This window comes from Capsella rubella, unplaced genomic scaffold, assembly GCF_000375325.1.
Source record: "Capsella rubella cultivar Monte Gargano unplaced genomic scaffold, Caprub1_0 scaffold_5, whole genome shotgun sequence".
NCBI classification, from domain to species: domain Eukaryota; kingdom Viridiplantae; phylum Streptophyta; class Magnoliopsida; order Brassicales; family Brassicaceae; genus Capsella; species Capsella rubella.
The window spans coordinates 6900251-6915629 of record NW_006238919.1 but is presented as its reverse complement, the minus strand read 5'-3'; the positions used below and the strand labels follow the sequence as shown (position 1 = coordinate 6915629).

General features: G+C 34.8%; 3 protein-coding genes across 6 annotated transcripts; 1 reads left to right on the top strand and 2 right to left on the bottom strand.

The window, feature by feature from the left end:
* Positions 1 to 2192: 2192 nt before the first annotated feature.
* On the bottom strand, positions 2193 to 5427 carry LOC17885605 (transcription factor MYB48). 3 transcript variants are annotated; one of them, XM_023783076.1, is made up of 3 exons: positions 5007 to 5427; positions 3058 to 3187; positions 2193 to 2982 (listed from the first exon to the last, which is right to left on the bottom strand). In XM_023783076.1, exons 2-3 carry the CDS (start codon positions 3111 to 3113, stop codon positions 2454 to 2456), a joined length of 585 nt encoding a protein of 194 aa, XP_023638844.1. In that variant the 5' UTR covers positions 3114 to 3187; positions 5007 to 5427; the 3' UTR covers positions 2193 to 2453. The 3 variants fall into 3 exon arrangements, with proteins under 3 accessions (XP_023638844.1, XP_006291710.1, XP_023638845.1); XM_006291648.2 differs by lacking the exon at positions 5007 to 5427 and adding an exon at positions 3258 to 3908; XM_023783077.1 differs by lacking the exon at positions 5007 to 5427 and adding an exon at positions 3226 to 3298.
* Positions 5428 to 10023: 4596 nt separating this feature from the next.
* Positions 10024 to 11911, bottom strand: LOC17884893 (protein UPSTREAM OF FLC). 2 transcript variants are annotated; one of them, XM_006291271.2, is made up of 4 exons: positions 11532 to 11911; positions 11370 to 11439; positions 10571 to 11281; positions 10024 to 10316 (listed from the first exon to the last, which is right to left on the bottom strand). In XM_006291271.2, the coding sequence occupies exons 1-4, from the start codon at positions 11737 to 11739 to the stop codon at positions 10193 to 10195; spliced, it is 1113 nt and encodes a 370-aa protein (XP_006291333.1). In that variant the 5' UTR covers positions 11740 to 11911; the 3' UTR covers positions 10024 to 10192. The 2 variants fall into 2 exon arrangements, with proteins under 2 accessions (XP_006291333.1, XP_023638579.1); XM_023782811.1 differs by having other exon boundaries at positions 10024 to 10307.
* Positions 11912 to 12600: 689 nt separating this feature from the next.
* Positions 12601 to 15330, top strand: LOC17885979 (histidine--tRNA ligase, chloroplastic/mitochondrial). Its single transcript, XM_006290927.2, has 10 exons — positions 12601 to 12915; positions 13039 to 13134; positions 13272 to 13360; positions 13512 to 13641; positions 13773 to 13865; positions 14023 to 14097; positions 14241 to 14358; positions 14438 to 14580; positions 14669 to 14797; positions 14899 to 15330. Exons 1-10 carry the CDS (start codon positions 12622 to 12624, stop codon positions 15199 to 15201), a joined length of 1470 nt encoding a protein of 489 aa, XP_006290989.1. The 5' UTR covers positions 12601 to 12621; the 3' UTR covers positions 15202 to 15330.
* The last annotated feature ends 49 nt before the right edge of the window (positions 15331 to 15379 follow it).

The following is a 15379-nucleotide window of genomic DNA, read 5'->3' as shown; positions in this document are numbered from 1 at the left end:
CTTAAAAATCATCAGCACAATCAATAATCATCTACAATTTATGAAAATTTTATAGAGGGTAAACTGTTTTAAATAAATTTTTGTCGTTGATTTTTTTTTTGTCTACGCATTGTTTTATATTATACATATATTACAAAATTATTGTTTATAACAACAAAAATATTATTTTCAGATATCTTAAAGTTGCTGATTTGCTTTAATCAGCCATAATTTTGTTAGGATAACCAAGAGTAATTTTGTCAAATCATTTTGGAATTTATCCGACAAAGCTACAAGAGACGACACATACCCGAACTTTAATATCATGCTGAAAATGTTTAAATTTGATCTCACAAAAGTAATTTAATCTTAAGATTCTGAACATGTTTAAGGATGGACTTGGAAATTAATTAAAATATTCGGATTCAAGCTTTTAACGATCCATATAATGTAGCAATTTTTACCCGATCAATTAAATTATCGAACCTGAAGGAGCAATTAATTAACACACCAAGAATACACAAATTTGCTTAATCTAACCTTAATAAGATATTTGATTTGATTTTCTAAATTTGACTAACAGTACAACTCAAACTAAATGCAAAGCAAGACAAGAGAAAATAAATATTAAAAGACTAACAAGATTTAAGATCAAACAAAGCGAGAAATAGTAAATTACTAAGCAATAATTAAAAGACGAATTCTCGGGTTAAGACAATTAACTAGAATGAAAAAGAGATGGGTTATGGAGGCTCAACCAACTTCTAACAAAGAATGATCCTTAGGCCATAAAACACTGAGCAAGACTAACACATTTTCATGACATTAATCTCTTTACTAATCAATCAATTATCAACTTCTTTCAAAGACAATTTAATGATCAATAAGCATTATAAACAAGTCTATCTAACCACTAATCACCCTAATCAACAATTTCCAAAGGTTAGGAATGAAAAGCACTTAAAAGTTTTGGTTCGGGAATTTCATCGAACACCTTCCGGGCGTGAAATTCCTAAGCTCTAAATCAACAAAATCAAGATTGATTTAGCCTTATTAGCAACCAATAAGCAAGGATCTTAAACAATCTAATCCTAAACTCCATAACCCAACTACTAAATCATCCTAATTTACCAAAACCCAAGAACTCTAAAAGACTACTCACTCATGATCATGTAACCACAAAGCAATGAAATTGATCTTTGAAGAAACATAATTAGAGAAAAGCGAGGATAAATCTAAGAGAGAACAAGATTAAATTGCATAAATGTACTTAAGATTCATACAAAAATTCCAAAATAGAAAAGAAATTGAAAACAAGCACGAAAGATAGCATAAGTCCCATATTTTTAGGTCTTGAAACACTTATATAGTAAACGAAAACGATCCGGGTCAACCCGAGATGAACCGGGTCAAACCCAAAGTCTTTGTATCCAACCGATCGATTATGAGGTCGATTGAATACTTTTTTTGGCGTCTGCTTCACTCCAACCGACTAGTCAATCGACCTGTTGGTCGATTGGAATCCTCGGTGGCTTCTATCTTCGTTCTATATGGATATACTCTCACTAAATCAGTCATAACTCATGAACCATAACTCTGATTGGCCTGAAACCACCACCGTTGGAAAGCTAATTCAATTTCCTATCACTTTAGTTCAGAGCTTCAAAGCTAAAGCACAAGTTCAAGCCTTCATATGAGTCGATCTTTGAGGGATTTCGAACTGGATCTGCATCATCAATCCTCCACTTTGCATTCAAACATGTGTCTTCTATTATCTTAACCTGAAATAACTTAAAAGACACACAAAACACACTAAAACACACTCAAAGACACTATATTACTTCTAAAAAGCAAGAACGCTCATTTAGACACTAAATGCAACAAAACACAATGAAAATACAATTGAAACATGATAAAAAGGATAATAAAACCTTTAATAAAGCTGTAAATATGATGTGTATCACCATACATCACCGTTTTAGATATGCTTCTTTTTAGATGGAATGAGAGTAGATCCTGAGAAGAGGATTTTTGTCCTATCCTTATTGCTCCTTCATCAAGTTTCAACGTTCTAAGCAAGATCCGTTTGTGAATCTACTTGGAGATTTCGTGTTCTCGTTCGTTATATATAAAAATTCAGCTCTCCAAAAGAGATTATCACCAAAAAGAAAGACTCTTAAAGTAACATATAAAATTTTTTGAAAACTGAATAGTTAACTTAAGAATTAGGGTATTGACTTGTATTATACATTGACAAGATAAAAAATAAAGTGGGATCACAAGACTTTATTCTTATTCATCTAGACACAAACTTAGGCTAGTTACTTACTCCATATAGGATGATTACAAAGTCCAGACTTGGGATGTTTTTGTGTTCATCAAACAAAACTATTACAGTCATTAGGTTTTATTGTATTTATTATGTATTTATAAGTTATATAACAGATTTTATCTCAATGAATTAAATCTTAATTTTAACCTGACGACCAAGGTGATCTACTGTGTTGGAAACAGAAAGGAAACTGATCATTTCCAAATGAAGACGACATCTTACTCTTATCTCCATCCATGTTCCATATGGAATCCAATGAGCTCTCCCATGTTGGAGAAGCCAGAGTTGAGTAACTTAAGCAATGGCTATGTTCTGAGTAGATGTCTTTAACCGGTTTGATTGTGTTCACCGGGGAGTGATCAATCTCTCTCCATATGTCATCCATTGAGTATACATCTTCAGTTTCTTGATTCATCATCATATCCCCCGTGGACCGGGATCCTCCAGTGTCGTAAAAGCTCACTTTCCCTGAAGATTTACGCGAGTGGCACGATGTATCTTGAGTATTGGTGGTGGTAGTGGTCATAGATGAAGAGCTGCAGTTGGAAAATGAGGAAGTTGGTGACATAGGACGCTTCTTTTCTTGAGCCTTCTTCCTCATATGAGTCCTCCAGTAGTTCTTGATCTCGTTATCTGTTCGTCCAGGCAATTTCCGAGCTATCTTTGACCACCTACATACATATGAAAAAGATTGTATAAAGATACAGTTACAAAAGTATGTGTTACTTTGTCAAGATGGATCAGACCTGTTTCCCCACTTTGCGTGAAGCTCAAGGACGAGGCGCTCTTCTTGAGGAGTCATCTTGCCACGTTTGAGACCAGGATGAAGGTAGTTAACCCACCTAAGCCTGCAACTCTTTCCTGTTCTGTTCAAACCTACAACCAAAACTAGCACATTAATGGAGGCTCCTTACCTATTCTTATCTTTCTCCCTCCACCTTCAAACCTGATACTTTTGCTATAAAATCCCATCTTCGATCTCCAAATAAGTGAACAAAATTTACCAGAAGTATGTCCTCCTGTTCTGTCCATGGACCTTTTCGGTTTTCCTCTTGCATCATATCTCTTTCTCTCTTATTTTTATCTTTCTCTCTTTACCTCTCTTGTTTCTAAAAAGTTCTTTCTCAGCTTGGTTCACCATAGCATCCTTTGGCCACTATATATATAGTATAAGCTAAAACTTTTTTAACACTGTGCTGTATCTATGCGATATCACACTCACATTAATATTAAAAACACTAATGATATCTCTTTTCTTACCAATCTTTAGTGTCCATATGTTTGAGGGATTATCCTATTGATAATGTAGGGTCTCTTTATTGTGATGTCACAAGGCCATTATATCAAAAAAAAATTGATCGATAGAGAGAGTGATTGGTGTTACTGATGCAACACTCCCATTATAATTTCTGCCTTTTCTTATCTTTTGTGCCGTGTGTGATAATAAGAACTCTTTCTTATATATTTTGGCAAGGCACTATCTCGAACATGGAGATCAACAGGATCAGAAAAATCTCTTTAAATTAATCCAAAATAAGAAAAAAGAATAAGGTATGTTTTTCTTCTATAGTGTCTTGAAAAAAACTAGTACTATTAATAAAAATTTCTATGGTGCTAAAAAAGATTGAAAAGAATAATATAAAAAGACCCTAGATCTTTCTTTTTTCGTGGGGGATAAGAGAGAAGTGTCTCTTGACTTTATTAAGGGTTATAATGGTAGCAACTGTTGAATCTTAGAAAAGGAAAAGAGAGAAGAAAGAAACAGACAAAAGCTTTGACAGCTTTAGAAGTCGAAATTGTTGTTATGGGGGCCTGATAAGTGAGTTTTTGTATCTAGTAGCAGTACCTGAGATTGGAATTTGATACTTTCTAAAGATTCTTGAGTCTGTGGCTTGTATTTTTTTTTTCTTTCTCTTAGGCCTGGTCAGGGTTAACATTGTCCAAACACACACTCAAGTACAACAAAATCAAGTTGTGGAACTTTTAAGTTACATGTGTATATGGCATGTGGATTCTTGTAGATGCATAAGCAAGATTAGGGCGCATGGACATAAAAAGCAGAGACTTTATGTGTTCACAAGATTCGTTAAGCATGGCTCTTACATGATATAGGGTACGTTGTATTGGCATATTCTGAACAGTTGATATATCGGGACTTTGGTTATGAACATATGGGGTTAGCAAAACATGTATTGAGAAAACAGGTGATTGATGTACTGACGTAACAAACCCATTAGTTTTTGTCTTTAAATTTTTGGTGGGTGTGTGTGGTAATAAGAACTCTTTCTTATTATTCCATATTTGCTAGTGCACCATCTCCTATGTCATAGTCAATAGTTCAAGCCAAAAGCAAAAAAGAAAGAAAGAGTATCTTTACTAAATTTTCCTGTTAATTAAGACAGAGAAATTAAAGTACTAAATAAGGGGATTAACAATTATAAAGAATTTTAAAGAGGCCATAAATAATTATAAAGAATTTTAAAGAGGCCTAAACCATTCTTGAAATTAAGCTAGAGCTACATATTTCCATTTTTTTAATATAAGATTCATAGGAATGGATAGATAGGTTCTTATATGAATTACGATATTGGAAATATTAGCATGAAGTGAGCTCCACTGGCGGTGTAGCTTCACATAGGGGAAGAAGGAGATTGACGGCGAAGAACGAGAAAGGAGAGTAGTTAGATCTAGGGACCTGATATTCTAGAGGTTTTACGAGATCGACTTTGATGTGAGAGGTAGTCTCCGATCTGGTGAAGCTAAGTCATCGTCGAAGGTCTATTATTCTACTCCCTATTGTTTTTCTCTCTCACTACTAAGCAAGAATCCTTCTCGACAAAGGAAAGCTCGGTTCCCTTCCTCCTTCTCAAAACAGCTCTACAGTGGCGGGATGGCAACGGATCTTGGATCACCATCTCCATTCGCAGATCTTATGGACGGCGGCTGCAATGTGTTTTGCATTTGCAGATTAGGGTTATAACTACCGATTTAGTTTGGTTTGTGAATCCGGTCGGTTTTGTTTCTTTTGGTTTAGTTTGGTTTGATGTAAATGGATTGGACCCTGAGGGGATTTATATGAGCCTAATCCGGAAATAGTCCTTTGGGCTTTATTTTATAAATTGAAAGTCTTTTACAAAAAAAAAAAATATTAGCTTGAAGTGTTGATTTTTTATAGGCTTTGTTGAGTTGAAGTAAAATGTGTAGCCAGCTAAAAGAGGAGGACAAAAAATCTAAGAAAATGATGAAAGGTGCGACACCTATTATGAATTTGATTTGGTTCCAAACTTTAGTATTGAACATATAGTGATCCCTTATTTTTGGGTGGTTCTTCCAAGTATATGAACATGGACAGAAGGCATTATTATTGTATTGCATATGTGCAGCATATCTCCTATGACAAGTTTGGAAATATTTCCATTTGTATCAAACCAAATTAGTCCATGGACCATGATTAGCGTGAGGTTTCAAAACTTGTTCTTTTTGTTAGAGAATAAATTCTTTACAACTTAGTATTCCGCACAACTGATTCTATCTCATAAATCTAAATCTTATAATTTTACAAAGTCCATATTGCAAAAATGATGTGGTTAATTAGATTTTGACATTAATTTATGTTTACGATTTCACATTTTAGTTTTGCAACTAATTAGTTTCTTATAATTTTATCTATCTTTATATCAATGGAAAGATTTTGTTGTCTAGTTTCCAGAACATATTTCAGATATAAAATCCGAGGTCTTTAGCCACACAATCAACATAATCAAATAATCTCAATTCATCAATGCAAAACCCATCAAAAAAACACAATCAACTAATCTCAATCTATGCTGAAACAGAGATTGAGAAAATTATAGAAGAAGATCCATAATAGCTTACCAAGATAACAAAGATGAGAGCAGAGGAGCAGAAAAATCGAATATGGAGCTCTTCTTCTCTTCTTCGCCGTTGTTCTTCTTCTTCTCTTAGCAAATTAGGTTTAGATTGATTTGTAAAACATTGAACAAAGCAAGGGTGTTTTTGTCAATTCCAAAATTGAATGCAACATTTTGGTCACTACCGCTAAAAATAACTAGCGTTTCAAAATTTTCGCCGCAGAACACTGCGTTCTGACGCGGCTCTTGTCGGTGATCAAGCGAACATCTTTACTTGCGTAGCAGCCGCAACTAGCTGCTGCGGTGAAACGAACAACCCCAACATCATATTTACAATATTTTATGTTGTATTTAAACCCCAAAAACCGTCTAAATTTTGATTAATCGGTCTAAGCACTAAATATTGGATCATCGCCTCCTTATCACCTAATACTTTCTTAATTGACCGTTAACCGTTAAAAAGATCTTATATAGATTACAAAAAATCTTAATTGGCCTTTCTTTTTTAATACTCGATTAGATTCGGGTTCTAGGGGTTTATCATTCATGCGTGTTGATTTGGAATTCCTAAATTTGTCCTTTTATCTAAAATATATTCTACACAACACACTCCACACTCTGAAAGGTACTGCATTCGAAGTGAAGCATGACTATTAGTTGGATTTGACCACTTAACATGAGGCAATTATACCAATACATTTGGAAGAACATGATTAGGAGATGATTGATAAACAAATATATTCTATTGTTAGTTGGTTTTGATCATCCTGTCAAGCTATATATATTCTTTTATGAAATAATTAGAAATCTAACGAATATTTTACTTAAGATTATAAGCTTAAACAAAACGAACGGAGAGGATTGTAAATTGATAACATATTCTTTATAGTGGAGCCATATTAAGAAATGAGATTGAGGGACGTGGACGTCACCAACACACACCACTCTTTGGCCCATCTCCACTATAAAAATATTTATATCATCATCGCCTCTTTTGCCTTGTGACTCCCACACGCTAATATAGTAATACCTATAGTTTCTTTTAATCACCGTTGCTAGTAGAAATATGTGAAACTGGTTCGGACCAGCCTTGCCAGTGATCCGGACTATGTCTGAAAAAAAATGATTTATTTGTTGAGCCGCTAGTCAAAGGATATGAAGACTCTTTCAATGGTTACATATATAGATGATGGTCTCTTGACATTTATTCAAGTTTTTAGACTTCTATTGTTGTAATCATTTCTTTCTTGATTTCAAAATGTGTATTTCTTTAAGATCTCGTCACTCCATACGTACACTGACATGGAAACATGCTTGCGTTGCATGTGTGTATTTCTCAATCTTCATGTACCGCGGGTAGTTGTAAAAGACAAAAGAGGATCGATGCGGTGGATATTCTTATGAACATGACCACACACCTTAAAGGTATAAAGTCCACTTCCACATCAATTATTACGTATGCAATGATATGTGATCCCCCATATATGGAATAATATAGCTTTACGTATGCATTAAAATGATATTTCATTGCATCAAATATTACGTACGTACGTATGCAATGATATGTATATACTAATTTCCATTTCTCGATCTATTAGCATCACAATACATGTAGAAGTAGAATTCTATATCATCAGTCATGTTGGGAGTATTTTGAATAGATTTAAGACCGCTTCAAAAACATAAGAACCATCAACCATCAATATATTGAGATGTTAATAGATTCCAAAAATGAAGTTACTATAGCTAATTTTGCTTACTTTTTTCAGTTTTAGTGGGATAACATGACTGCAAAAATGCATATTGATATGAATGGATGAAACACATATTGTCTCATGGATCGTGGTCTTACCTAGTGATCCATATCACCCCATCAAAAGGGATATGAAAAAAAAGTCTTGGTTGAGTTTTAAGATAACTTCTAACTTTAAAAAATATTTGTAATTTAAATAGACATATCCTAAAGTTACTTATAGATAACATATATATATATACTGTATTCACTAAAATTTATTTTTATAGAATTTGCAGGCAAAATTGTATAGCTTTTATAATGTTTCCTTTATATTATGTCAATTGGTACTAATTAAGATTGTAGCTGATGAATAACTTTCAACAAAAGAAAGAAAAAAAAAACATTAGATCCATAGTCTATGGAAAATGGAATCCATACCTTTAAAAACTCTTACATCTTTCGTCCAAAAGAGTAAACTCTTGTCTTAAACAAAAGAAGATGATTGCATCTTTGTGTCTTTAATTATATATTCCATTCCTCTCTTGGTAATTTGGACAAATTTGTGCAATAATCATCACTTTGCCTTGTCTTGGAACAACTCTATAGGGGCAGCTTCTATATTTTACACTAGTTAGTAATCCAAAAAAAAGTGTTCTCCATTTAAGCAATGACTAGCTATTTATGCCATCGGGTGGAGATAACGATTTCATCAGCCATAATCTACAGCCGCATATAAAATAAAAAAAGAAACCATTAAATTTTACGATAAGTCCTTTTCTTAATTACTTTAATTATCTATCTAACAAAGTAACAAGTATGCAACTTTCGTTATTTAATTACAACAAATATCCACCTTTTATATAGATCGATTTATAATACTTTTTACGATACATTATGCTATATGTTTATACTTTTTTTTATAACCATATGCTACGTATATTAGTGTTGCAAAACAAAACGAAAACAAAAATGGTAGGTGTAATTGTGACCGATGACGAGATTAGTTCACAACGGCTTGAAATGGTTCTTTAAGAATATCTGCGTTTGTGAATTGTGTGATTCATTCAATCTTCTTCACTTTTTATTAAAAATGTTAAATTCACAATTAGGAAAATAATCTATAATAACTACAATTCTTTCACAATTTTGTTATTATTAATCGTACTTTCTCTTTATTGTGTTTTAATCATAGTTGGGATCACATTTCTTTTTATATCAAACTCTAGAAAGATTTATTTTTAAAATACAAAGAAACAAGATCTTGTTCTTAACAATCTTGAGTGCTAATACATGTATTTTAATGGTCGTGCCAATGGTGTCAATGCAGCCTCATCCATATATATATTCGTTAGGCAAAAAAAAAAAAAGAAACACCATGTTTTCCTCAAAGTCAGAATCACTCCAATGTTCAACTTTATACCAAACTCAAACTCAAACTACAATTGTAATCACACAGAAATCGGGATTTAGTTATGATCTCTATCCATCCTAATAAGGCCTTCGTATTCTTTGCTAATCCATATGCATATTGAGCCTCCCAAAACCTTTTGCCATTTGCATCCACTCCAAACTCCATTATGAGCAATAGGTTTCAACCCAACTAATTTGCATCTTCATCTAGATGAGTTACACATTTTTCTTCAATCTTCTCATAATCGTTAGTAACAATAAGTTGTACAGCTATATGAAAATTTTGAAACTTTTTCTCCCTCTCTAAAACTATTCATTCACACACAATAATGTTTATCAATGCTTTTATTTTTAATATTTTAGCATAATATTCAAAGTGTTAAACTGTCAAATTCGATAACATGATATGTAATATTAATCTTAGTATATATCTACTAAACAAAAAAAAGAAGATAGAATTATTAATCTTTCACCATAACATTATTCTTCAAACATTATCTTCAAGTATTTCCTAAGAAAACTATTTATAAATTATAAAACCCTAAAACATAGAATATTCCAAATACAATATCACATGGGAATTGTCAATATGCTTTGAATTTTTTTTTGAATATTCAATTGCGGACTCCTGAAAATTTGACCCAAAAAAAATGAGAATAGTCAAAAATGTATTGAAAAATATTGAAAACGAAAGATTCCCCAAAGAATAATCATATCAATTCATATTAAACACACCAAACGTCAAACTACAACATATTTACATGTAACATTCATACTTTGTATTTCTTTACTCACCCAAAAATATATATATATAAAGAAAAAAACACCTCTATGCCATTTTGCTATATTCTAGTAATGTTTGTATCAAACACTTGCTTCGGCTTTGGCTTTGTTATGATCCACCATGAACTTTGTGTTTCTCGGAACCAAGTTAGCCCGAGCCACCTCTTCCTCATCTTTATCCTTCGTCATCCTCATCCTTAAACTCCTAAGACAAACATTAGTTGATTAATCCATCCATTAGAACACCTAATTACCAAAGTCATCTCAATTCTATAGTTTAATAAAAATGACTTAATTAGCTAAAATTTATAATGCCAAAACGTACTTCTACACATTTTACTCACAAAACAACCAAAACTATACTGGCATGTACATGTTCAACTCGAAAATGCGACTTCAAAGTAAACAAAAAAACATCGTGCCGTTTAACCTATAACAAATCGAATTGCATGTCGTTACCTATCAGTATTGTAAGAAGAAGACCTCATCAAAGCAGGAACAACTTCTTTCTTACTCTCATCAATCAAGCTACCACTAAAATACTCTTTCTCTTCCAATTTTACCCTTCCAAAACTCCTTAACTCCTTCTCTGCCCTCTCCAGCCTATAATTCCCTGTTCCACGTTCCACCGTACACCTCGTGCTCCCAGTCAATAGCGTCGGCGCACATTTCTTAAATGACATCGCACCGCACGATATCAGTTGCATCAGGACAGCAGATGGTCGTATCTTCTCAACCGTTCGATCTTCTTGACGCATCATCAACCGTCCATCTGCTTTCATCAATGATTCTAACGTTTCTGGACTTGAATCTGACGGTGGAGGTGAAGTAATCTCTTCTCTGCTCAGCTCAGTGATCTCATTCACTTCTTCCACCTCTTCTTTCGCTATATGTTTCCTCCGCCGATGATTGTCGGTCTGAGTGGAAGCATCCGTCGCGAGCTTACGACTCGATGACTCAGCTGACGATTTGTAGACTTTGTACTGATCATTAGAGCTCCAAGACTGGTTACGCCGGTGAGTGACGACGGCGGAGATGTTAGATTCTTTACCGGATTTGTCATCAAGGTCGAGAATTTGAGAGCCTTTGAGTACATATTCTTTGCCATGAACAGGAAAAATGAAATCTTCTTCAGATAAATCGTGCCATACGAACCCGTTCTTGTAAGTTCTGAGATTAGAACAGAGTATAAGTAAACAAGAAGATCGGACGGTGAGAAAGATTTACAGATCCGACGGTGGGGAAGTGAGATTTTTACCGTTTTGAGGACCAAGAGTAGAGACAAGCCATTCCTTTGCCTCGTAGCTCGTTCAATCGATTGATCACATCTGAGAAGAGGAAATAAAAATCGAAACTTTACGAAATCAAAAACAGAGCAAAAACAGAGCAAAACAGAGCAAAATATGAGATTTTTTAATACCTTTGAGATAGAGACCGTTTTGAGAAGAGAGAGGTACTTCAATGAAATGTGGGTGATCGAATTGACCATTACGGCTGAGATAATAAACCACGGAGACTCTCCGGTCGCCGGAGGGTTTTGAGTCTAACTGGTGGTGGTGATTTAATCTGCTAGGAACCATAATGCAGTTGTCTTGTGTTGTTGTTGCTCTTGAACTCATCAACGCCATTAATGGTATCTTGGAGCTTTATTGGATTTGTTGTTCTTCTCGGAGTGAAGAAGAGGAAGAGGACGAAAAGTTTGAATGTATTAAAGAGAGATATCACAACACGAGAGATTTGAGAAAGAGAGACAAAACAGCAAATAAGACTTTTTTGTTCCTCTCTTTGGTTTTTTTTAAGACCGGCACTTGTACTTCTACAAAATAATCATTCGTGCAAAGTTACTGTCTGAGATAAATGATGAGTTTTCTAAATTGGTTTGATTTTTGAATTTGATTGTATTGTGAACATAATTTGAAAGTTTCACTCAGAAAAAGTAGTAAGTTTATGGATATTGTGCCCAACATTACGTTAAAAACTATGATGAAGCATGAGATTAAACTATAGTAAATTTCAAAATATAGGAGGCAAGTATAGTCAAAGAAAAGTATTGTTATAATTGAGAGAATTCAAATATTTCTTTGAGTTTTTAATGAGTCTACTTAGAGTCACATATCCACACCTAACTTTGACTACATGTCTAACACGAGAAGCACCAGTGGAGCCTGCTTCAACGTGTTCATAGTTTCACAAACCACTTAGCAAAATGTTTTAATTGGCAAATGTAAAATTTTTGTTTTTTTCTCCTCAGCTCACGGACGATATACATATGTGGCCCCTAATAAGATTTGAGAGATTTTATGAACAAAAAAACAATCAAGCTCGATTTACACGTATCAAACAATTCATATTTCGTACCATTATAGAGCCCATTTAGAGCTTAAACCAAACCAATTGGGCTTTCATTAGAAATGTTTTGAGCCCATTAGAGCCCGTTCGTTCATACTTGTTATCTCTTTCTTTTGATTCTTCTATCTCACTCATTTGAAGAAGCATAGAAAAGAGAAGAGATGCGAGCAATTCATAGGATCGTGACGACGCGATTGTGCTCGAGCTTCAGGCCTATTCTTGTTGACTTCGTTTCTTGTTCGCCTCTTCGTCAGTGCTCTATCCCTAGGCGCCGCCTAATCTGTGCCGCGGCGGCCAAGGCCAATGGAGGAGGAAGGTCAGGTTCGATTGTGGCTCCTCCGTTGGTGAGTGAAGAAGACTTTCAGAAGATCGATGTCAATCCTCCTAAAGGAACTCGTGATTTCCCTCCTGAGGATATGCGACTCCGCAATTGGCTCTTCAACCACTTCAAAGAGGTCAGAGATGAACTCTACTTATTGGGTTTCTGAAAATGTTCTTTTGGTTCGATGAAATTTGAATACTTTGTTCACTCTGTGTTCAAAGTTTGATGCTTTTTTTATGTTGACTTTGCTTCGAAGGTCTCACGGTTATTTGGGTATGAGGAAGTGGATTTTCCAGTACTGGAGACGGAGGCATTGTTCATCAGAAAAGCAGGGGAAGAGATTAGAGACCAAGTTAGTATTTTTCTACATTTTCATTCTTTAGGATCTTTATCTGCAGTTTAGGATAGTGCAGTAACCTCTGTGTATGTAGAATTGTTAGAAGAATTTAGTTCCTTAGCTTGAACTCTTGCAATCTTTGTTATGTGTAGCTTTACTGCTTTGAAGATAGAGGAAATCGCCGTGTAGCATTGAGGCCTGAGCTTACACCTTCGTTAGCCAGGCTTGTCATACAGAAAGGGTAATAAACCTACAAGTCTAAGAATTGTATTTTCAAGTCTTCAGAATTGTCCATGGAATCTTCAAAGGACAGTTTATTTATTTTGTTTGTAAAACTCTTGTATCCAGGTATGGATGTGAGAATGTTGATTCCCATATTCTTTTTGGTCCAGAAAATCCGTTTCCCTTCCATTGAAGTGGTTTGCTGTTGGGCAGTGTTGGCGGTATGAGAGAATGACAAGAGGAAGGCGACGTGAGCATTACCAGTGGAATATGGATATTATTGGTGTGCCTGAAGTAACAGTATGTATCTCTCAAGTCACATCTTCAATCACTTGCTTGCGAGTTTCTTGCTATATTAACCTCACCTATGTTTGTTTTTTAACTCTCTAGAAGCCGTGCCGCTAATTTAGTTCTTAAACCTTTTCTATTAGGCTGAAGCAGAACTCATTTCATCTATAGTCACCTTCTTCAAGCGAATTGGAATCACTGCAGCAGATGTGGGTTTTAAGGTTTCAAGCCGCAAGGTATTTTTGCTTATGTTCTCTTTTAATATGGATTATATGATACAGAAACAAGGAATTTACTCGCAATGGCAGACATGATTTCAGATTTTTTTGTACTATTTGCAGCATGTGTATATATACTGTAGCTATCATCTCCCATAACTTCTTCCTTGTACAGGTTTTACAAGAATTGCTAACAAAATATGGTGTACCCGAAGGCCTGTTTGGAAGAGTTTGTATCATTATAGATAAGGTTAGTAGTCTAAACATCAATATACTACTGCTTTGAAACCAAGGCTACTTCACCTGCTTATATCAAAAGATTCTCCAGCTTTACGAATGTTTCTGCTATTGCTGATTTTGTCACCCTACTTTTTTATGTTGCCTGCTAAATAGATAGAAAAGATTCCAATTGATGAAATAAAAAAGGAACTTGGGTTCACGGGAATGTCAGAAGATGCTATTGAACAGTTACTTCAAGTGCTTTCTGTGAAGTCCTTGGATGATTTGGAAGGTATGTCCTCTCATTATTTCTAGTGAGACCCTTTCTCCGAAAATTGTAATTAATAAGAAACTCTTATTTGTATAAGCAGATATACTTGGTGGAGCAGGAGAAGCCATTGCAGATTTGAAACAACTCTTCTCACTTGCTGAAAAGTTTGGTTATTCAGAGTGGATACAGTTTGATGCATCTGTTGTGCGCGGTCTTGCTTATTACACTGGTATCGTTTTCGAGGTTAGATTTTATGACATAATCTTCTGCATACATGGATACTTGTCTATAGTTTGTTTTTTTAGTAACTGATAGAAATGTTTTGTGGCAGGGATTTGATCGAAAAGGGAAGCTGCGAGCTATCTGTGGTGGTGGGAGATATGACAGATTACTCTCTACTTATGGAGGGGATGACATTCCGGCTTGTGGTTTTGGTTTCGGCGATGCTGTAATTGTTGAAGTAAGTTAAACTTGCTGGTCACATTTATTAAGCTTCTATTACTTGTAGTGAGAACTTGTGTGGCTCTGAATATCTGGTTCTAATTTCCCACTTTCATATAGTTGCTCAAGGAGAAAGATTTGTTGCCAGAACTGGGACAAGAAGTGGAGAACATTGTGTGTGCTTTGGACAAAGACCTCCAAGGAGCTGCAGCCACCGTTGCAACCACTCTCAGAGACAAAGGCCAAACCGTTGATTTGGTACTGGAGAGTAAACCGCTGAAATGGGTGTTCAAGAGAGCAGCTCGGGTAAACGCAAGAAGGCTGGTTCTGGTTGGGAAGACAGAGTGGGAAGATGGTTCGGTCAGTGTGAAGGTGTTGTCTTCAGGTGAGCAGTTCCAAGTCAAACTCAATGACTTAGAGTAGTAGTATCTACGGCTTTTCATTGTCTTTACTCCTCATGATCGTCGAAATTTTCTTTATCAAGTATCTTATTCATGGATCTTGAATATTTTTTTTTTCCTTTAACTATAATAATGATCACAAAATAGTATATGTTTTGACTACATACAAAACAGTATAATGTTTTTTTTTATAAGAATCT

Bases quoted from the DNA above. Each gene is read 5' to 3' on its own strand.
- LOC17885605 (XM_006291648.2), bottom strand. From the start codon at position 3,372: ATGATGCAAGAGGAAAACCGAAAAGGTCCATGGACAGAACAGGAGGAC. The intron at 3,188-3,257 runs GTTTGAAGGTGG...TTTTGGTTGTAG, and splicing joins TTTTATAGCAAAAGTATCAG to GTTTGAACAGAACAGGAAAG. The intron at 2,983-3,057 runs GTCTGATCCATC...ATATGTATGTAG, and splicing joins CACGCAAAGTGGGGAAACAG to GTGGTCAAAGATAGCTCGGA.
- LOC17884893 (XM_006291271.2), bottom strand. From the start codon at position 11,739: ATGGCGTTGATGAGTTCAAGAGCAACAACAACACAAGACAACTGCATT. The intron at 11,440-11,531 runs GTATTAAAAAAT...TCCTCTTCTCAG, and splicing joins AAACGGTCTCTATCTCAAAG to ATGTGATCAATCGATTGAAC. The intron at 10,317-10,570 runs GTAACGACATGC...TGTTTGTCTTAG, and splicing joins TCTTCTTACAATACTGATAG to GAGTTTAAGGATGAGGATGA.
- LOC17885979 (XM_006290927.2), top strand. From the start codon at position 12,622: ATGCGAGCAATTCATAGGATCGTGACGACGCGATTGTGCTCGAGCTTC. The intron at 12,916-13,038 runs GTCAGAGATGAA...TTTGCTTCGAAG, and splicing joins TCTTCAACCACTTCAAAGAG to GTCTCACGGTTATTTGGGTA. The intron at 14,359-14,437 runs GTATGTCCTCTC...TTGTATAAGCAG, and splicing joins GTCCTTGGATGATTTGGAAG to ATATACTTGGTGGAGCAGGA.